Source organism: Heteronotia binoei, chromosome 1 (genome assembly GCF_032191835.1).
Source record: "Heteronotia binoei isolate CCM8104 ecotype False Entrance Well chromosome 1, APGP_CSIRO_Hbin_v1, whole genome shotgun sequence".
Taxonomy (NCBI): Eukaryota; Metazoa; Chordata; class Lepidosauria; order Squamata; family Gekkonidae; genus Heteronotia; species Heteronotia binoei.
In genome coordinates this window covers 88,993,237-89,016,904 of record NC_083223.1, presented here as the reverse complement: position 1 = coordinate 89,016,904, position 23,668 = coordinate 88,993,237, and the positions used below count along the sequence as shown (strand labels likewise).

General features: G+C 41.4%; 1 protein-coding gene across 4 annotated transcripts in view; it reads right to left on the bottom strand.

The window, feature by feature from the left end:
• KLHL32 (kelch like family member 32) overlaps window positions 1-23,668 on the bottom strand; it is a 117,058-nt gene that overhangs the window by 41,704 nt on the left and 51,686 nt on the right. For 3 of the 4 annotated variants that reach the window (XM_060237385.1, XM_060237406.1, XM_060237396.1), the window contains one exon: window positions 10,842-11,057. In XM_060237385.1, coding sequence (XP_060093368.1) covers window positions 10,842-11,057 — 216 coding nt within the window. Of the gene's footprint in view, window positions 1-10,841; window positions 11,058-23,668 lie in introns of those variants that run through there. The other variant, XM_060237415.1, reaches the window with a different exon arrangement.

The window sequence follows — 23,668 nt, the reverse complement described above, 5'->3', positions numbered from 1 at the left end:
GGAAAATTTAAAATGAATCAGCACAGATGTAAAATGTATTTGCCTTTGGGAAAAAAGGCTCATACACTGTGCATATACATACCCATGCCCCATTGTTGGTCGCAGAAGGCAAAGACCAAAGGGGACCCCAATGCCTGGAAAGAAAATGCTGCTTGATACATTGAAGTAAACAAGCATGTGCTAGGGTAAGACACACATGGTGAAATCCCTCTATTCAGACCATTAGAATAGAGGTCTATGGTCTTTGCCTTCTGCCCCATAGTTGGTCGCAGAAGGCAAAGACCATAGCAAAAAATGTCCGAACAGGAATCGAGAAAGTAAAATGAAAAATAATGGGAAGGAGAGTGAAAAGTGTTACCCAAATTGGACCCTGGGTCCAGTCTGCCGCTTCTTTTTCACACATGCACAGCAGGGATGTGCATTCCAACATTTTCACTATGAAAAGATATCTGAAAAATACCAAATGCTTTTAAAATATATATATATATATATATATATATATATATATATATATATATATATATATATATATATATATATATATATATATATATATATATATATATATATACACACACACATACACACACACACACACACACACACACACACGCAGGTCTCCAAAATATATCTGGGATTTTTCAGGATACCAAAAAACTGGTCCTTGGGAAAAAAAAACACCTGGAAATAGTCAGGATTAATTGGGAATAATGGGAGCCAATGTTTGCAGCCTCCCATGACTGTTTTTATCTTTTCTCTCTCCCCTCTCTACCCCCATGTTTCTGTGTCACCCAGACTTCTTTAATTAAGATCAAAAGTTCATTTGAGTTGATTTGTGTCAGGTTTGCAGTGCAGTTTTGTCGATTCTCACATTTTATCTTGAGATCCTCACATATCTTGAGGGTCTTCCATTTTATATAGTTTCAGATTCTCAGATTTTACATTGCTTGGACTTACCAATAGCTTGTAATAGCATCCCTATGGGGAAGAATCTTGAGTATGGGGGGGGGGGGGTTCCTCCAAAGGAAACAATGGAAGATGGCTGGGGACACCTTGTTCAGGGGACCACAGAACTGAACCCCTTGGTCCAACTGACTTGAATTGGGAGCTATTTAAAGGATAGGCACCAACAGCTTCTTTGCAATTTTGGTGCCAGTACTTTTAAAAATACCCCCACTCAGAAAGATTCCCCACAAGGAATAATGGAGCCAAAAATTACCCAAAACCTTTTAAAATATGGATCCAAATGCCATATCAGTATTTGGAACTTGAGGAATCAGGACTACCAATATATCTGGCTCCGATATATCTGGATCCAAAAAATACTCATTTTCTTCTTATTTTTTTGTCCACTCCTAATAAATGGACTAAGCTCCTCACACCAAAGCAAATATGTTTTGGTATGTGTCTACACAGCTATGAGTTCTGATGCAATAAATCTTGGGGGGAGGGGTAGGTGGAGGGGAGACAGGATACTTAATTAGAAAGAAATGTATTAAGCTGACTGATACATGGTGCCCAGGAAATGGGCCAATGGCTCTTTTAAATAGAGAGCTGCACTTTCTGCTTTGCAAGTGAGATACAAAAGAAGTTTGATTATTTTATCTTGCAAACCTAGGTCACTGCATATGAGCCAAAAGATGTCAGTAGCTTGGGTGGAGGCTATCAAAGGACCCTGTGCTGATGCCTTCTGGCTACCTTTGAATGGCCTTGCATGCCAAGGATTCTGTTTTCAACTTGGCACTTGTAAAATAAAAGGATATTTTTCTCTTCATCTCTGGTATCCATTGACCAAAGATTTGTTGGAGTCTTGCATCCTGCCTTTCTACATTCCTGCCAGTTGATCAAGTCAAAAGTTTGAGCTGAGATGCTTGCCAGAGTCTGAAGGAAATGTATTTTCTGGGATGTGAATTTCCATACAGGGGTACAGGCTACAGCAACAAGAGGATGAAGAAGATATAAGCATGTCTAGGGAGTGATAGACGCTGTGGGGGCGGGGGGGGGGGGGAGATGCAGTGGAAGCAGCTTCCTTCAGAGCCAGACATCTATTCTGTTATTCACAGGAATTGACACTAATTACAAAAAATAAGGTGGCAGGGCTCAAGCCTGACAGGAAAATATTCCCTCTGCTCTGCTGGTTACTCAGTGGTAAGGGCAGAAACATGCATGACGTAGGATCACAACTCTCCATTAAAAATGTTCATTTCACATGTGATTCCAATCACTTTTCCTGCCTTTGTGAAAGGCACCTGAGCATTTTCTAGCAGACAATGGTTGGCATAGTTATTTATTCTGCCTCTCCTTTTAAGAAGTTCAGATGGCTTACAGGGCTCAGTTTATTCCCTCACCCTTTTACCCTTACAACAATTCTTTGGTGTAAATCAGGTTGAGTAACAGAGAGTTTTGTTTCAAAGTTACTCAATGAGTTTTGTGGCTCAACCAGAAATTGAACACTGATCCAAATCAACTGTCACCTCACACCAGCTCACAACAAAGGCAGCTTCTTTGCATTTTATTTCTACCCACTTCCATAAACCATTTGAGAAAAATCCTTCAGCTCCAAAGAGACCAATGCCCGGGGACCTTGAAACACAAGAAATACAAGATGAATGTGTAAAATTCAAATCCAACCAAGAAAAGTACAGAGACCATTCACTATATATGAGCAATTAGATTTTACATATTAGAATGTGTTTCCTGCATTTAATTGGCCCCACCCCATTTTTTTAGGGTTAGGGATTGTACCTTCACAAATGGTCAAACTAATGAAAAACCACTGCAAGCCCAACTAGACATAGCAGCATCCACAGGTCCAACCCATGGATGCCACAACCATTTTAAAACCTAATCAGGTGATTAAAAAATGCCAGAACTGCTCAATCGTGACTGGGTCTGCAGTGCAATAAGAAGAGGCATTCTTGTCCTCCCCACCCCTCTACATACACACACACACACCCCTTTTCAAGTGTCAAAACAGCTTTTCAGCACTTGAAAAGGCAAAAGCAGGGACAGACACTTCATCCTGCAGTCCTTTAGCCCTTACAACATCTTTGTTGTTGTTGTTCAGCCGACTCTTTGTGACCCCATGGACAAAGTCATGCCAGGCCCTCCTGTCTTCCACCATCCTCCAAAATCTGCTCAAATTCGTGTTTGTTACATCATTAACGGTGTCCAGCCATCTCATCTTTTGCTGTCCCCTTCTTCTTTTGCCTTCTGTCTTTCCCAGCATCAGGATCTTCTCCAGGTAGTGCTCCCTTCTCATTTGGTGGCCAAAGTATTTGAGCTTCATCTTCAGCATCTGACCTTCCAGGGAACAGTCTGTGTTGATTTCCCTTAGGAAATCAACATCTTTACATCATCTCATTAGGGTATACAATGGCAGCAGCATCCACAGACTAGTTTGGCCCTACATTGCATCAGAAGTGGGCTCTACTCCACAAAAGTTTATGCCAGAATAAAATGTATTAGTTATCCTTTGGCATGATTATCATGAAAATACAGCTTTAGTATTTTCATAAGGAAAATATATAGTAAAATTATTTGGGACAGTCTCATATGCATTCTCATTTAGTCACCAGGAATTTGAGAGATTTTCTTAAACTTGGCATAAGATTCTCTTTTTATTACAAAAGCATATTTCACAATATACAAGAACTATCTACTGAAGGAATAGTTGTTAGCCACAGCTCAATACTAGTTCGTTATAACTTTGTCTACAGCAAAACCTCACTAGATGCTCAAAAAAGTCAGATAAACATTTTTTCTTCTAACTGCCGAAACCTGAATATAGATTTGGTATGAGTCATCATTTCAGTGATGAAATTATTTATGCCTAGGCAATACTGCCATTCGCTCCAAGGTCCTGCCCTTGGGAAAAGAGGAGAGACACCATTAAATTTGTGGTCGACACTTATTGGAAGCTCAACCAGTGGCTCATGCCTTGGGGGGAATACTAAATCAGTTATTCCTATGCATGCATGCGCATATGCAACATGGCTGCATATGGCACCGCCAATGTTGCATGGATTAATGTGCTACAGTAACCAAAGAGTAGTATTCCTCATCACCTTTTCTATTATCTACCCTTCCCCCAATTTGGGTCAATTTCCTTTTCCATTCCCAGTACCTTTTGCTCTGCTTTTGTGCTTTAAGACATGGGATAGGGATTTGTCAAAGTCAATGAGCACTTTATTAAAGGGAGAGTGCTCAGTAATGAACAATTCAGCTATTTAATGAGATTCCGTAGCTCTGTCTCCAGCCTGTATATCAAGTTTCACTTCTATAAGGCACCCTGACACTAATCCTCTGGCATGCCCAATCTTCACCCTGGGCTGAATATTAGATTCTTCCATGGTATATTGCATTACCAGTATAACCTTAGCAAAAATGATGAACTTAACTATACTTGAGGCAACAGACCAGGTCTGATTTGATTTTCATGTATTGGGTTGACTATGCAGGAATTACTTATTTACGAAGATAAAGCAAAAACAGTTTCTTATTGCCCACTCAAAGTTTAAATTGGCAAATATTTGTGTGTGTCTTAATTCATTCTGTAGGACTAGGAATACATACACACACACATACACTCGCCTAGAGCAGTAAAATAGCTTAAATATTCTATGTAACTGCATTAGTAACCGTTAGAGAGGCAATTATAACACCTAAAATGGGCAGTGTAGAGTTTGATGTCATTCAGAAAGCAGCACATTAACCACTGCTGTACACAGTGGTTGCTGAGCAAGTGTGACAGGAAAGAGCAGACTGTCACATTTCCTTCATTATGTGTTTACTCTCTGGAAACCTAGAGAACATTATTCCTGTCCTGAAGGACAAAAACAGGAGAGGAACATCTTCTGATACCACAAGAGCTGGATTTGCTTCAGAGGGAAATGGCCAATTTGTTCTGCTCCTGCAGGTGTGCAATTTGTGAATACCACTATAAAAATATTCATTGTTCAATGTCATCAAAACTCAATACAGGTCACCAAGAATGAATACTGAACATCAACTGCGTGTTACAAACAGCTGCACAAAAAAACCTACATTTTGTTTGTCGTATTTTCTATGTGTATCCATTTGCCATACATGTCTCTTTAAGATAGACTGAGGTGATTCTGCTGCAAGGCACTGTTCTACAGTGGTTCCAGTCCTATTTCCAGAGCTGTTTTCAGAGTGCGTTGCTGCAGGACTGCTACTCTGCCCCTTGGCCCATTTCCTATGGGGTTCCTCACAGTTCCATCTTATCCCCCATGCTATGTAAAGGCTGCTGGAAGAGTTCATCCAGAGATATGGGCTGAGTAGCCATCAATATGTAGATAACACTCAGCTCTATCTCATGCTTCCAGCAGATCACAGAAGGCTGTGGAGACCATGAACAGGTGCCTGAAAGCAGTTTTGGAATGGATGAAGCCTAACAAGCTGGCAAATGGAAGTGCTACTGGTGGGGGGAAGATTTGACCCAGGAAATGAGTTATTCCCTATTTCTGAAAGAGATCACACTCCACCTAAAAAAAAAAAACAGGTTTGCAGCTTGGGGTTGCTGCTGGACCTGGGCCTCCTATTGGATAACAGTAGTCAGGGTTCCAACTGTGGCCATTCCTGGTGGGGGGAAAGCTCTCGCTAATGTGGCTCATGCACTCTATGCAATGCTGCCCTTGAGGACTTTCCAGAAGCTGCAGCTAGTCCAGAATACTTCAGCCAGAGCATTGACTGGACTGGGTCACAAAAGATTATATCACTCAAGTAAAAGTCAAAAACCTTTACTGGCATAAAATAATGACAGAATGAAAGAAAAACATAGACAGGGTCCAACATGGGTGAAACTGCGTTTAAAAAAAAAGGCAGTCGAGACAAAAACCACAGGAAAACCAATCAAATGTTCATTGTCCTTGCTCAAAATTATGATAGCCCCTATGCAATACAACAGCCACACACCCAGCCACTAGCCCCATTAATCTGAGTGATTCACCAGCAAATGCTGGGCAACTTCCAATGGAGAGCCGGAAAGGTTAGAAGCAACAGGATCACAAGTTGCCAATGAAACCCAAAGAACACAGGGCAAAACAGCAAAATACTAAATCAGGCTCTGACAAGCAACACCCACACAGTCTGTTCTGAAACGAAAAATATCCAGTCCAGTGAGCATAAAAGCCCAGCACTGTTGAGGACCAGCAGGGCCCTGCATGCAAGCAATAAGCAAAAAAGGCAAGGAAAACAAGATGTGGAAGAATAGGAAAAGTATATAAATTGGTATGGGACAGAAAAGGTGAAACTGGAGGGGGAAGAGCAGATAAGGAAAATAGAGCAAGGTAGAGAAAGGAGGGGAAAGTTGTACCATTGAGGGGAGAAAGGGCAGAGACCTCCAGGGGAAGCAATGGGGGAGGGGAAGCAAAATAATGGAAAGGAGGGAAAGGTAGGGCTGCAAAGACTACTGGAGGAATATGATGGGTGGGGAAGAAAAGACAAAGAAGACAAAAAAGAAAAAAGGGGGCAACAGTGTCTTCTCATGAAGTCTTCATAGGTACCCTAAAGGATAACATCCAACCACCAACAATACAAGGGCACTAATCAGGACAAATCTGAAAGCAGTGGTACAAAATTAAAACCATCCCGTATTTGGGAAGGATTGCAAGAAAAATAGGACTTTGGTTATAACATTATTACAGACTTCAGCTAACTCTGTCTCTTGATTGCTGAAGTTAATAATTGCTGTAGAGACAATGCTGCCTGGTCTCATGGAAATGTCCGAGGTCTCAGTTGCTGTTCTCCTTTCAGCAAAAGTGCAGAGATTGGGATTATTTGGTGGAGTAGCCGATCTTGAATTGGCAAACCTTCTCTCAATTAGAATAGTTGGTTCTAGAGGAGGTGGATTATTTTGAACTGGGTACTCTATTAGAGTATCAGGCAGACCAAGCTCATAGTCCTCTAGGTAACGATTGGAAGAGCCTGTGTCTGAGCACTTGAGAATTCTTGGGAAGAGCTGATCCCTGGTATGGGAGCCGGACTCCTCTCCTGTAGCCTGATAGTTAAGAGGCTTGATATCTGATGAAATTGTTAAGGGCAAAGAGATGGAAGAAATAGGAGTTTCCATACAGCTGGATGATGGTTGGTTTGTTAGAGCCTCATCCCAAATTGTTAAGTCTTGGTGGGTCACTCCCATTTGTTCATCGGTAGGGCTATTTGCTTTTTTGCATGCTGTAGAGAGGCATAGATTAGGTAGAAGAGGGATGATTTCAGAGTTGGTAAATACTCTTGCTGGAGAAATCCCCTTCAGTCTCAAGATGAATTTTCAATTTGATTCTGGTCTTAATTCGGGGTGCTGGTATTGACCTTTAAAGCCTTGTATGGCCTGGAACAACTTAAGGACTGCCTTATCCAATATGAATCTACCCATTCGGTCCAGTAATATTTGGAGGCCCTGTTTCGGTTGCCACCACCATCTGAGGGTAGACGGGAGGTAACACAATAAAGGGCCTTCTTGGTCATGGCACCAAAACTTTGGAACTCCTTCCCAGGGAGATCTGTCTGTCTTCATGTATCAGTGTGTTACACCAGCAGTGAAGACTTTGTTTTGTTTTGCTTGGCATACCCCTAATAAGCATTACTGGCCCTCCTCCCTGATTTGTTGGTGTTTTTATTGAATTATTTTGTCTCTTCCATAACAGCTTGAAGCCATGATGTACTAAAATGCAAAGCTAAAGCCTTGGCTGATGAAGGTTTTTGAAACCGAAACCGGCCCCCTGAATTGACTTGATTCTTCTATTGGGCTTATTTACATCATAACGGAAGAAGATGACCTTTGTAATGAGAGTCTTTATGCAGCAAGATGAAATGTATTTCTAATTGGATATGGACGTTTCCCTTTAAGGGCGTTGTTGTTACAATATAATTCCTGTTGTAATACTACACAGTTTGCTACTTTTTCTCTCCTACACAATCACCAGCATGAATCTGTGAAGGATATTAGTGGACATGGGGACCATCAGTGATCACATATATGAGGATAATTTGTGAACCAGTGGCCTTATGTGAAACCTTGACCCAAACAGAACCTGCATGATCACATTGGATGATACATAACAAAAAATCACAGTGTTTGTACAGACATGGTGCACACAATCAGCACTTCTATGCAATATCAGCCAGGTCAAAAGCCTTCCAGGCAGCTTCACACACACAAAGTATCCATATCAAGTGGGCTTAGAAAACAAAGCTTTTAAAAATCAGGCCCTTGATACTAGGTGCCGGAGGAGGTGAGGGCCCAGCGGGACCTTGTCCAGTTCCGCAGGGCCTGTAAGACGACCCTCTTCCGGCTAGCCTACACCTAGGTAAGATGAGAACTCAATGTAGCTTGCCAGACTTCTGTTTTATATGTATTTGGAATGTTTACTGGTTTTTAAGGTTTTAACTGTTTTAAATGTTTAATGGTTTATATATTTAAATATTGTTTAATTTTTAATGTTGATCAATTGCTGGAAGCCGCCCTGAGCCACTTGTGGGAAGGGCGGGATACAAGTCATAGATAAAAATAAAAATAAAATAAAAATAAATAGGTGGCCCTTTCTACAGATTGTGTAGTGATTGTATAGATTTATGGATGGTCTTTTTGATTTTATTTCTCCTTGCTTCTATGCCATTACTATAATAAACAGCTCTGAACCACAAGAAATCCAGGAACAATATGAATTAAACATAGAATAACAAGGTTTCTTTTCACAAGCCTTCACAAGACTCACACTTTTCCAGGAAGTAAGCCATCAGCTGTGGCAAATGTATGTTACTACTGATGATGAGACAATGATTTTTCCAGGCTCGTCCAATAAGTGGAGCATTTCCTACACCGAGTATTTCCTACACCGAGACAAGTTCAGATTCCTTTCCTACACCGAGTATTTCCTACACCTACAGTATTTCCTACACCGAGACAAGTTCAGATTCCTTTATAACTTTCTCCCTCTGCCAAATACACAAACACAGATAAAAGTGGCTTTTTATCAACATAGGAACAGGAAGCATATTAGAGTAACCCAAACTTTGGGGGCCAAAACATATGTGCTTCTGGAGACTGATTAATATATCTTGCCAATTTTTAAAGAAAAAAAAAGGCTGTTCGGGATTCCAATTTAGATATGAGCTATGGTGCAAGCAAAAGGGTTTAATTCTTCTCCCCATGCAATTTTGCCAATAAAAACCAACCTCCTTGGGCTGTTATGAGTCTGGGAAAGGGGGGGAAGCTATTTTATTTTATTTAGAACATTTATATGCCTTGTTATTTTCCCTTTACAGGAAAAGCAGTGTGGGTGGGTGTTTGGTTTCAGTGGGTGAGACTGTGAAAGGGAGCAGATTATGCTCAAGTTGGGCCCTGCACAACTGTTATTTTGTTTGCAACACACAAGATTCCTTAATGGATCTTCTAAGTTCACATTTGGTTTGGCCCTGCAAAAACAAATAGAAGTGAAGAAGTTTCCTAGAACTGTATAAATAAATAGAACAAGAACATAGAAAAGGAGACCCATGTGAAATGGGAGAGGGGGAAAAACAAGCCAAGATTTTTTTTTAATGCCATTAACACATTTTCAAGCTTTTCTTTGGGACAACAAGGGACAGAAATTTTCTTCTTAGAAAATACAATACCATGTTCCTTATTTTGCAATAAGTAAAGAGTAATTTCACATACAGATGGCCATAGTATCATGTAACAACTTGCAGGTGTGAAGTGGTCAATCGCCGGAGTCAATTTTCATTTCACCTCAGAATCATACAATATTTCAAATACAAGTTAGCTAGTCACAAGATACCAAATGTGGTGTGTGCTCAGAGTCAGCAGAGAACACAAGGAGCTACACTCACATCAAACCAAAGCTTTGAATCGGTTCATCCATCAGTCAAAGCTGATTGCTACTAGTATAATAACCTTAATTTTCTCCAAATGACAGTTTTCCCCACCTAGTTTAAAAGAAAGAGACAAAACACTCACCTTTTCATCTAAGTACATGATGAAGAAGAAAAAATAAAAATATGTATCTGCATACCATATGCTAACTTATTTGTTCAGAAGAGACAGTATAACAGGAGCATAAACTCACTGCCACCTTTTAGTTAACTAGTGGTGGCGCAGCAGACAAATCAAGTCTCATTATCTAGCCTAAATTTCCTGGTTTCCATTTCCATGTTTTCATTCTGCTATTTCATTGGCCAAGAAAGCATCAAATATTGGCCTAGATATTTCTTGACCAGCTAAGAATCAAATCTCGCAGATCAGCCAGAGTGGTGTAGTGATTAAGAATGTCAGACTACAATCTGGAAGACCCAGGTTCAAATCCCCCCTCTTCCATGGAAGCTTAGCCTACCCCTCTTCACAGGGCTGTTGTGAGGAGAAAATGGTGAAGGGGAGAATAAGCTGCTTTGGATCTCCATTGGGAAGAAGGTGAGATATAAATGAAATAATAAATAAATACCTAAGGACAGCACAACAGTCTCTTACATTACTACCTGAGGCCGTACAAATGATGAAAGGATAAAAGGAGAACGTGTTCTCTAAAATTAGTTGGTTGCATTCAAATCACTGGACAGATATCAAAGTATTAAAGCCAAGGGCACAAATTGTTTTCATGCACAAAATGACTGCTGTAGGGCATAGCAGAACTCTTCTCCGTCAGCACATTCACAGCCACTTATATTTACAGGTACAGAAGGATTAAATCTCAAGAATTTTCTTCTACTGTTTCCCAGCATTCGGAGTTTGCTATTAATAATTTTGTTCTTGACAAAGTTTAAGGAGCCACAGTGTCAGTTTTCTTTAAAATTTAAACATGCTGCCAATTATGTTTGCACTTTACCTGCCAGATTTGCTCTTCGCTGAGTGACGTGAGGCGGTCACTCTTCAAGACCTCTCGGATGAGACAGTATGGCAGCGACAAGACTTCTTCAGGGTGACTCTTCAGCAGTTCAGAGAGATGTTTCACTAAAAAGTCAACCACAGCTTTCTCCAGCAATGTGAGGTTAAACAGGTCAGCCAGCTTGTACAGGTCCAAGTAATTAAAACTATTTAACTCCTGTTCAAATAAAACAGAAATTTTAATAATGAATGCTATGTTCAAACAAAAGCATAAAGAAATATAGGGAGATTGGAGGCAGGAGTGACTTCAGATGCAGAAGTCCTAATTTAAAAAGTTGTCCGTGTATCATCACATTTGAAGTAATAGGCTGTGTCTTGAACAAATTAACAGTTATGCTTCAATCAATATAAATTCCCACCACCACTGCCTGGATCTCTATCACATGCTTACAGATAGATGTGCATGAACTTATACTTAAAATGTGTGGAGGGAAAAAATAAATCGATAGTAGCATTATAAAACTCGTATTACATTAGGGGGAAAACTCTGTCACACTTAATGGTACCCCTCTCTTAAACACAGTCCTACAAGGATCTGTTCTTCATTCTGCTCCCTTACTAGAAAAGCATAGCTCCCAATTTAGCACTCCATTTTCTTCCATCAAATAAAGTTAATGAATTTGAAACCTACAAAAGCAAAGTATGATGCCTGTCATTTTTCACACCTGGTACAATGGAGAACATATCAATTTTTCTTTGCTGCTCAGCAGTAGAAATAAATAGTAGAATCTTTAAGGATACAACTGGCATTAGTTCAATAGTAACAGACTGTAGTAACCAGTATCCAAGGGACCACAAAACCAACAGAATATGTGGAGAAGAATCACTTTGGTTTCTTGAATAGATGCCATACAAATCACAACTAACCACTTGAAATCAAGGACATTTTAAAAAACAGCTTGTCAGATGGTTTAGGTGCTAGCTATTAAAAGATCAAAAAATTCCAAAATCCCAGTGGACACTGGATCCTAAATGGTACAAATGTTTGTGCTGTCATCACATTTATATCCTGTGCTTTCCCCAAGGGTTTCATACATCATTCATAACATTTAATCCACACAACAAACTTAGACTACGCAAGAGTGACCAACCAAATGAACTGCACAGCTGAGTGAAAACTTGAATCTAGGTCTCCTCCACGCTCTAGCCACTATACAACAATGACTTATCTTTAATCAGGTTAACCTTGAAGCATCAGTTCTCAAACCACACACTGATCTTCCTCTGCAATAGGCCAATTCAACAAACAACTTGATTTCGAAATTAGAAAATTTACTGGGTCTTCATCTCCTCTTGGCTACGAAACTTTACACCTGTGAATTCCACAGCCACAGAAGCTCACTGTATCTGCCTATTCCAGCAAAATTCACCCCACTGTAATACCAATCACTTGTTCAGCTTAAAATTATACACTGCAATACACCGTTATCCAGCTGATGAAGCTGCACACCAGAAATGTCATGCTGAGATTGTGAGATGTATATTACTGATCAGATAACCCATCTCCCAATCAGCGATAGGCCTTCTGGAAACATAATGACTTGACAAAAGTATAAGAAGTGACTGCAAAAGATGAACTTTATTTTCTTTTGGAACTCAAAAATAATATATTACTTGAAACGTAACAATCTAATCTGCTTTCTCAGAATACATTAAGAAACTTTTTAAATGAGAACACAAACATGGATACTTTGACAAATTATTTTTAAAACTATAAACTGTTTGGAAAAAATCAGAGTAGATCATTTTAACTGAGGATAGTTATTTTACTTTTGAAATTTTTGCCAGTTCATTGGCTATGTTGTAAAGCTTGCCAAATATTTTGAAAAAAATTGACAATTCTAGGCTATTTATTTCTACTGAGGCAACACAATTCCATTCAGGTGTTGGGAATGTCTGAAAATTGAGAGATACACTGTTAACTTTGGAGTCACCTGAAAGTGATGGTCGGTGTTTACCAGTTAAACCCCAAAGGGAGGGATTTTTACAAAAATCATCTGAGAAAATCATGTCAACATTCACCATTTAAGCAACACATGTTTTGTCTCAATAAATATATTATTGGGGCAAACTGGGAACCACTGAGGAAGATAAATGAAATCCTATGTTATCTCTACAAACGTTAATGGGAAGCAGTCTCTACTATATAATTTCTTCCTTGGGGCCAGTGACTTCAGTGTGAATCTGGGGAAATATTTATTGTGGGCAGATTTAGTAAGGGTTTGGGGTGAACTAATCTGATGCTAAATTCAGACAAAACAGAAGTACTGCAGATAGTTGAAATGGGTTTATGAAATGGATCCAACTTGTTCGGGAGGTGGCTACACTCCATTTAAATTATCACAGCTTATAAACTTTATTAGATCTAGTCCCTACTTTGGATGTCCAAGTGGCTTCCATGAAAAACTGATTTTTTTCTATTTTAACTTGGGGTACCAGTTGCAATTCTGTTCAGAGATAGAGTTCAGGGCTTTTTCTGAGCAGGAATGCACAGGAACGTAGTTCTGTCTGGCTTGGTGTCAGAGGGTGTGGCCTAATATGCAAATGCATTCCAGCTGGGCTTTGTCTACAAAAAAGCCATGTGTGAAACAATGGTGACATTAGAGGGTGCGGTCAATTTGCAAATGAGTTCCTGCTGGGCTTTTTCTACAAAAAAAGGAGCCCTGCTGGAGTTTATCCATGCCTGATAATTTTCAGACTAATCTCTTCAACATCTTTTACACAAACCTTCCATTGATGGCTACATGGAAACTTCAGCTGTTTCAGAATAATGGTGATTGCTGACTGGTATAGCTGGTTGGAACACATCTCAAAATATTGAAAATTCTCCATTAATAATTTGTCATTGAGCACTACTGAAAGTGCTAGCTTTTGCCTATAATATCCTACATGGCTTATGCAATCAGGGTACATCAAGAGCCAAATACTCCCATATGAACCTTCTCATATTGGGATCAATGTCAGAGGCTCTGCTCCAGGTACCTCCAGCTTCAGTGGACAGGAAGGTGATGCCACAGTTCCTCAGGAACATTTAGCTGGTACCAAGTTTGACACTTTCTACTAGGTAATGAAACTTTTATTCCACAGAAGGAAAGCTCTATATTTTTCTTATATGCTTTCTATTTTTCTGATTGTTTAAAATTTGTTTAACTTGGGAGCTTAGGCCAAAAAGCAGAATATATTTTCAAAGTAAAATAAATAGAAACCCTGAACCAGCACCTGGGGCAGTTTTGAAGTGGATGTGGGCTAATAAACTAAAGCTTTATCTTGTCTAGGCAGAAGTGATACTGCTGAATGGAAAGTCTGATCTATTCTGGGTGGGGCTGCATTCTCCTTGAAGGAAGAGATCTGAGGGTAGTCTTGGACCCAAGCTTACTGCCTGGATTTATTGTGACCTGTCTTTGCAGCCACAGGGTGACAGGTAGGACCAGCGAGCACACCTGTGCACCCATGTGGCTGTTGGCCATGGGGTGGCATACCCACTGGGGACATCTGGTGGTCTATAGCCAGTCATGTTGGCTGTGGGGGTAGGCAGGCCAGGGGTGGGCCCACAGGTTGGGGGCCTGTTCCAAAACTGCCCCTTTGTCCATCCCTCCCATATTCCCTCAATTTTCCAATTTTGTAACATGGTATTCAGCTTGTTTTCTTTGTTAACTGTTTCAGTGATGGCAGTTGTAGGCAGTGGGCTGGATCCGTTCGGAGGTATGGCTGCCTCCACCCAGTTAGGGACCCCTTAAAGAGTTTTGGGGGTGGAGCAAATTAGTGGCATGCCCAACTAGGGGGCTGTCACTTGGCTCCTCTCACAAGTAGCAAAGGATTTATTCAGAGGAATATGCACATGTAGGGTTGCCAATCCCCAGTTGGGGACAGCGAATTCCCTGGTTTGGAGGTCCTCCCCCCACTTCAGGGTTATCAGAAAGCAGTGGAGGGAGGGAGGAAACTATCTGCTGGGCACTCCATTATGCCCTATGAAGACCAGTTCTCATAGGGTATAATGGAGAATCGATCTGTGGGTATCTGGAGCTCTGTAGGGGGGGGGCTGTTTTTTGAGGTAGAGGCACCAAATTTTCAGCATAGCATCCAGTGCCTCTTCTCAAAATACCCCCATGTTTCAAAAAGATTGGACTGGGGGTTCAATTCTATGAGCCCCAAAAGAAGGTGCCCCATCATTCATTATTTCCAAATGGAGGGAAAACATTTTAAAGGCTTAGAACATAAGAGAAGCCATGTTGGATCAGGCCAACGGCCCATCCAGTCCAACACTCTGTGTCACACAGTGGCAAAAATTTTTATATATACACACACACTGTGGCTAATAGCCACTGATGGACCTGTGCTCCATATTTTTATCTAAACCCCTCTTGAAGGTGGCTATACTTGTGGCCGCCACCACCTCCTGTGGCAGTGAATTCCACATGTTAATCACCCTTTGGGTGAAGAAGTACTTCCTTTTATCCGTTTTAACCTGTCTGCTCAGCAATTTAATTGAATGCCCACGAGTTCTTGTATTGTGAGAAAGGGAGAAAAGTACTTATTTCTCTACTTTCTCCATCCCATGCATTATCTTGTAAACCTCTATCATGTCACCCCGCAGTCGACGCTTCTCCAAGCTAAAGAGTCCCAAGCGTTTCAATCTTTCTTCACAGGGAAAGTGCTCCAGCCCTTTAATCATTCTAGTTGCCCTTCTCTGGACTTTCTCCAATGCTATAATATCCTTTTTGAGGTGCGGCGACCAGAACTGCACACAGTACTCCAAATGAGACCGCACCATCGATTTATACAGGGGCATTATGATACTGGCTGATTTGCTTTCAATTCCCTTACTAATAATTCCCAGCATGGAGTTGGCCTTTTTTATTGCAAACGCACACTGTCTTGACATTTTCTGTGAGTTATCTACCACGACCCCAAGATCTCTCTCTTGGTCAGTCTCTGCCAGTTCACACTCCATCAACTTGTATTTGTAGCTGGGATTCTTGGCCCCAATGTGCATTACTTTGCACTTGGCCACATTGAACTGCATCTGCCACGTTGACGCCCACTCACCCAGCCTCAACAGATCCCTTTGGAGTTCCTCACAATCCTCTCTGGTTCTCACCACCCTGAACAATTTAATATCATCCGCAAACTTGGCCACTTCACTGCTCACTCCCAACTCTAAATCATTTATGAACAAGTTAAAGAGCATGGGACCCAGTACCGAGCCCTGCGGCACCCCACTGCTTACTGTCCTCCACTGCGAAGACTGCCCATTTATACTCACTCTCTGCTTCCTATTACTCAGCCAGTTTTTGATCCACAAGAGGACCTGTCCTTTTACTCCATGACTCTCAAGCTTTCTAAGGAGCCGTTGATGAGGAACTTTATCAAAAGCTTTCTGGAAGTCAAGGTAAACAACATCTATCGGGTCTCCTTTGTCCATATGTTTGTTCACCCCCTCAAAGAAATGTAACAGGTTAGTGAGGCAAGATCTTCCCTTGCAGAACCCATGCTGAGTCTTTCTCAATAACCCGTGTTCATCAATGTGCCTACTCATTCTGTCCTTGATAATGGTTTCTACCAACTTTCCCGGTATTGAAGTCAGACTGACTGGCCTGTAATTTTCCGGATCTCCTCTGGAACCCTTTTTAAAGATGGGGGTGACATTTGCTATCTTCCAGTCCTTAGGAATGGAGGCAGATTTCAATGAAAGATTACAGATTTTTGTTAGAAGATCCACAAGTTCAACTTTGAGTTCTTTCAGAACTCTTGTGGTCCCTTTAAATGTAATGGCCAGAACTCCCTTTGGAGTTCAATCATGCTCGTTACATCCTTGCTCCTGGCTCCACCCCCAAAGTCCCCAGATATTTCTTAAGTCGGACCTGGCAACCCTATGTACATGTGGGTCCACACTACTTATTATCCCAGGTCTACCCTCCAGCAAGAGGTGTTGGGAAAGGCTTCCATCACCCAGCAGGTGGGTCGCCTGATGCCTGGATCTGTGTCTTATGCTGCACTGATGCTCCTGTTGATGTAATCAATAAAGTTATGGCCTGTTCCATCTCAATTGTATTTTGTGTGATTGTATCTATTGTGACAATTGACAACAGGCTGGCAAAGGCAAACCGTGCATTTGGCCGACTGCACAAAAGAGTGTGGAGCAACAAGCATCTGAAAAAAGGCACAAAGATCAATGTTTACAAAGCGGTTGTGATGACAACCCTCATCTACGGCTCCGAATCGTGGGTTTTATACCGTCATCACCTGCGACTCCTTGAGCGCTTTCATCAGCACTGCCTTCGCACCATCCTCAACATCCACTGGAGTGACTTTGTGACCAACACCGAAGTCCTCAAGCGGGCGGAGGTTACCAGCATCGAGGCACTGCTGTTGAAGACGCAGCTGCGCTGGGCAGGGCATATTTCTAGGATGGAAAACCACCGCCTTCCCAAGATTGCCCTGTATGGCGAACTCTCCACCGGCCATCGAAATAGAGGGGCACCAAAGAAGAGGTACAAGGACTCCTTGAAGAAATCCCTTAGCACCTGTCACATCAACCATCACCAGTGGTCTGACCTAGCCTCAGATCGCAAAGCATGGAGGCACACCATCCACCAGGCTGTCTCTTCCTTTGAGAACGCACGCATAGCTGGTCTTGAGGACAAAAGGAGATTGAGGAAGAATCGCACTGCTACAGGACCAACCCTAAATCAGACTTTTCCCTGCAGCCGCTGTGGCCGGACCTGCCTGTCCCACATTGGTCTTGTCAGCAACCAGCGAGCCTGCAGCAAACGTGGACTATTGCACCCTTCTTAAATCTTCGTTCGCGAAGCCAAGCCGAGAGAGAGATCTATTGTGCTGCCTCATCCTGCCCTTAGGACTGCAAGCAGGTAGCAGCTGTGGCCAGGTATGCCATTTAACAGCTTTGACTGGTTAGCCAGCTACAGCCTTTCTTGAGCAGGAAAGAACTTGCACTGTGGTACATGCATTGGTTCTAACTAGATTAGATTACAGCAATAAACTCTATGTGGGGCTGCCCTTGAAAAGGGTTTGTAAACTTCAATTGATGCAGACTGCCACAATTAAATAGACTGGGGTGGGTCACAGGGACCATATGACTCCAGTCTTAGCTCATCTACACTGGCTTCCAATTTATTTCTAAGCACAATTCAAGGTGCTGGTACTGGCCTTTAAAGCCCTATATAGCTTGGGATCAACATACATGAAGGGCCACCATTTCCTTATGAATGTACCTGACCACGGTGTTCATCTTCAGAGGGCTGCTTTGAGTGTCCCTGCCTTCTGAGATTAGGCAGGATGGTGCTAGGGCCTCGGGCACCCCAGGCTGGCACCTGTCCTGTGCCCCCCCACCTGCGCCTACCCTGCTACCGCACCCCCGCCCATGGGAAGAGCAGGTGCAGTGGTATGAAAAGAGGGGTGGGCAGGCTCTGGCTGAGCCGGGCCTGTGCAATGCGCTCTCAGAGGTGTAGAACACCTCTGGGAGCACACTGCAGAAGCATTCTGCTCCGAGTCATGCTTGGAGAAGCCATGCTGATGCCCCACCTGGCTGCTTGAAAGCGAGAGCAGCCGGTCAGGGCGCATTCTCCTCTGAACTGGGCTTTCCTTGTGAGGGAAGCCCTGTTCAGAGGTGAGCACATGTCGATACATCTTTGAGCAGCACACCTAGCGACTTCCTGAATCAGTGCTCTTGCAAGTGAACAAAGGACAGGGATTTGGGGAGAAGTTTTAAAAGTTCTACAAATACAAACTTAGCTCCACACATTCAGGAAAACTCCTGTTCAAAAGTACTCTTGAGAACTGCAAGGCAACTCCAAATGAAAGCGTTTTCATTGCCCATTCAAAAAAATGAATACAGAAGACTTAAGAAAATGCAAAGCAAGACTCATTCATTCTAAATTGAGAAATCATTTGGGACCCGACAAAGCAAGAAAGCTTGTTTTTTTTTTCCAGAACAAAGAAGATGAAGATGACAAGTGAGCTAGAGAGGACAGTATTTAAGTTTTTCATGTGTAGGCTGGGCTAACAGTTTAAGTTTATTATATATATATAATTTGACCACATTAGTTAACAAACATGGATGTTTAAGCAAACATATGCTATAATGTTATTGTTTTAGTTGAATAAAACGATTTAAATTATTATTATTAAGGTAATGATTATTTTTCTCCTTCCAATAAAGTACAGCAGAAAAGTTGTCCAAATATGAATGATTAATCTATTAAACTGGAGATAATTCACCTCACAATAATTTCATAATTACTTATCTATAATGTGTTTCTAATAGTATTAAAAATCAATATTTTTATATAACTGTAAAACTAATATGAACAGTTGTTATTCTAAAAATGAACTCCATCTAATTGTGAATATTAAGGTTATACCAGCAAAACTGAGTCTTTATGTAGAAAACTATTATTTAAATAAAAGTCTTACTGACTAGTGATTTAAATCAAATCCACTCTTGTTTTGGTTTAAGAAAATGCTATCATGTCTGAAGTGCTACTTTCCCCCATCTCTATGAGTTCTTATTGATTCTTTTCCAAGTTTGCTATTTTTAACACTAACACAAAAGCTTTGTGAAAATACAAATACCCACTTTTTCACAGCTAAAGTTTACAACCAACATCTTAGTGGAAGTGTAAAGCTACATAAATAATCTCCCAGAATATCTTTCAAAGGCCAGATCTTCCTTTTTAAAAAATAAATGGCACACGTGGGTTGCATCATGTAATTAGGTGGCACGAAGAGCTGCAAATATATATTGCCCATATAACTCCAAATGTATGCATTATACATGGTAATACAGCAATGTACAAGGAAAATAATAACCTATTTTTATATTATTTCGCAGCCACTTGCTTTTCCTTCATTTTAAGAACTGTACTGCATGGGCTGCAAAAAAAAAGGATGTATATAAGTAACAGGCTGATAAATGAGAGTTAATCACAACCAAGTACACAGCAGAGTACAATATACCTCTGTTCCTGTGTGCTGTGCTATAAAAAGAAAAGAAAAACACAAGGAGAACTAAGGGGAGAGACTGCATTTCTTTATGACCTTATTTGAAAGATAAACTCCTTGGGGATATACAATTTATTCAGATTATCAAGACCCTGCTGTGCAAATCTACAATCTGGGAGCACACTACAGAGATCAAAAAATATTTACTTTATTCTGTTGGGTATAAAAGCTTCTAATGAATGCATAATTAAGACAGAAAAAGTGTATACAGCTTCAGAAATTCCATTGCTGAGCCAAGCCATTAATATCCAAGGCATCATACCCAGTTGTTACTCCACCTGCTTTGTATCTGGATTGCAGACTAGCTGTAAATCAAGGTATTATACGAGTTCCAATCCATACTGCTTCCCCTCCCCATATGCATACACACATACACAGAGAGAAGGGCTGTGTGTGTGTGTGTTGTTTTAATTCTTTCTCCAAGAAAAAAAAATATCCAAAAATGTGTCTGTACAGAAAATACTGGATAGAGAAACAGAGTTGTTCTATGTTTGAAAAGCAGAAATGGATCCATCTTCATTGACAAGATGTAACAGTAGTACATGTTGCCAAATAAAAAATAGTTAATTTATTTAAACTAGGGTCGAAATGATAAATGAAATAACATATCTATAAATATTTCTCAGCTCCTCAACATAACTGTCCAAACTGGTGAACCAACAGTATCTTGCATTTATTAAATTCTTGTAAACAGGTTCTTATATCCAACAAAAACCCCAAACAACTGAAATCTACACAGGAATTTGCAATCAAGGAAATGTAACTGTAGACTGCCTTATGATTTACTGGGTCAAGCACTTACATTAGAGAACCACTTGCTTTAAAATCAACACAATCCCTGACATTTCATATTTGCCTCATCAAACCCTCATTAATTCTAAAGAAAAATGATTGCAAACTTGTGTGTATTGAGTCATTATGCCATACAGGTAGATATACTTCTTTGGGCTCCATCTACCATAACGTTCTTCAGTATCAACTCCATCAACATAAATGGGATTTATGGAAAAACTGGGGATTTATGCAAAATAGTTTCCTGTGATGTTGCTCATGATGCCGTACAGAGATGAGTTGAGGACCCCTGGGAAGCACAAAGTTATTGCAAGGGGTCCATGAATCCATCCAGCTTGGGCAGGTTTCCACTTTCCCCAAACTGTGGCTTTCTCACAGTCTCACCTCTATGATGGCCATGCCATCCTCCTCTCTTTCAGGCTGGCTTGGCTTCCTCCACAAGCCTGCTTGCCACAGTGTAAACACACCTTCACACCTGGGTCCACTTCCTCAGAGGCATTCATGCAGGCAGCACCGGGCCAGTCTTAGTTGGAGGCCCCCAGGTGTACCAGCCCAGTTAGGGACTACTTGCAAAGAGAACCGACCCCTTGAGAAGAAGTGCCATAGCTAAGGCCATGGGAGGGAGTAGCCACCCAGCCCTTGATCATGTCTGGATCCAGAAAAACTGAAAATTCTCTCCACAAGAAACATTTTGTATTGAATTTTAATTGTTATTTGTGTTTAAACCTATGAGTGGAACACAATTCACCACTGAACTGCAGGGTTAAAATGAAGTAACTATACCCCAATTGTTCTGTCATGGACTCAAAGCTCATTGGACAATCAAGCAAATTCCCATGAGTACAGAATAACTGCTAAGTGTTCTAGGCAGCTGCACCAATAACTCCAAAGCGTCCAAACAGATGAAAATTTCTTATACTTAGGGTTGCCAGGTCCAACTCAGAAAATATCTGGAGACTTTGGGGGTGGAGCCAGGAAACTTTCCCATTCCCTAAAATAAATCAAAAATACAGCAGTGCAGTTCCCCTGAATATGGTCTTCATTTCCTCATCCCCCCCCCCCCACAACTAAGCTTCCACTAAATGAAAGTGAACACGTATACTCACACAAAGCAGCCAAAATAAACACAGTTTTGTGATCTCACTGGGGAAATTTATTCACATTGCTGAATATAACCATCTGCTGCATTTCAACCAATTTCTTCAGACTAACAGGAAAATGAAAGAACAGCCTAGGGGTGGAGTTTTCCTCCAAACAAACAGAGGAAATGAAAGCAAGGTGGCTCGGTCCACCCCACCCCCCTGCAGCTTTCCTGCTGAGATTTAAAGGCACACACACATTCAGAAAAACAAACAGCTGTATGCCTCTTCTAAACCTGCCAAGGTTTGAAGGCACATGGTGGCTTTTGGGGCAGGGCTTCCTCCCATCAGCCAGCTGGCTGCTGGTGAGGAGGAGCCTGAAAAATCTGGGGATCCCCTGTCCAGACTTGGGGACTGGCAAGTCTACTTATACTGTGTCAGGTCACTGATATGTACTGCCCAGTCCAGCGTTCCCTACCATAGTACCCATAAGTGTCACAGTGCCTGCCAGTACTTCCCTTGGAAGTACTTCCGAGCCTTTCAGAAAGTGGGTGCGGCCTTGTTATTGGTTGCCCTCTTTTAAATAAAAGGGTTTTCCACTGGAGGATCAGGAGGAGTGGAGGCAAGCACTTGGACCTTTCCTTACTCAGTGTGTGGTTTCATTCCCCTCTCAGGATCTCCTTCTTCCCAGAAGGTGCAAGATATTCTTGCTTGACTCCACCCTCTGAGGCAGCTCATCACCCTTTCTCAAAATTCCAGGGCTGCCTGAAGGCTCAGAAATTATGGGTACCCCTGGCCCACACAACCAGTACTTACAACAAGAACAACCCTTTGTTCCAAGCATCCAAAATGTACCTTAATGTGTCTTGCACATTTAGGTATTACTATCTTATACAAAAGGAGTCCCATTGCACAGAGTGGTAAAGCTGCAGTACTGCAGTCCAAAGCTCTGCTCATGACCTGGGTTCGATCCCGGCGGAAGCTGGGTTCAGGTAGCTGGCTCAAGGTTGACTCAGCCTTCCATCCTTCTGAGGTTGGTAAAATGAGTACCCAGCTTGCTGGGGGGTGGGGAAGTATAGATGACTGGGGAAGGCAATGGCAAACCACCCTGTAAAAAGTTTGCCATGAAAACGTGATGTGACGTCACCCCAGAGTCGGAAACGACTGGTGCTTGCACAGGGGACTACCTTTACCTTTATCTTATACAAACGAATGTGGACACTGTTGTGATTTATAAAATACAAATTCATTTAAAAGCATTCATGAAGTTTTAAGCTTTTTGTCATGTATTTCTTTCAATAACTTATGCTAATAATACAACCGTTATCACATGGGGGTCTGCAAAACAAATTTGACATTAAAAAGGGTCCTCATACTCAAAAAGGCTGGGAACCACTGATCTAAATGAAACTGCTGGGAGAGCTGAGCAAGGGATTTGCAGCAAGGTGCACCCCATAGAAAGCCCTCATGGCAGTCTGTGTGACATGTGGTTAGGCCCTCAGTTATAAAACTCATTGGATGACCCTGGAGCAGGCAATCTCTCTCATGAATAAACTTTCTCCTGGGGAAGCTATGAGGAAAAAGCAAGGAGGCCAAATACAGTGTTTGCTGCCCTGAACTTCTGGAGAAAGAGGAGGAATAAAATCTAGCAAATAAAATATTCTGGATTCTGAGAAAATCTAAATATTCCAATAGGAACAAACTATTCAGATCACACAGGAAATCTGCATAATGTATTCCAAATAAAGAATGTTTGCTCGTGGAGAGAGTCTCATTTCTTTTTCTCATGTATGTATTTGTGGGAACAGTATACTGAAACCCAGAGCTTGCCTACTAAGTTACCCACATTACTCAAAGCCAGGCTGATCATCCCTTT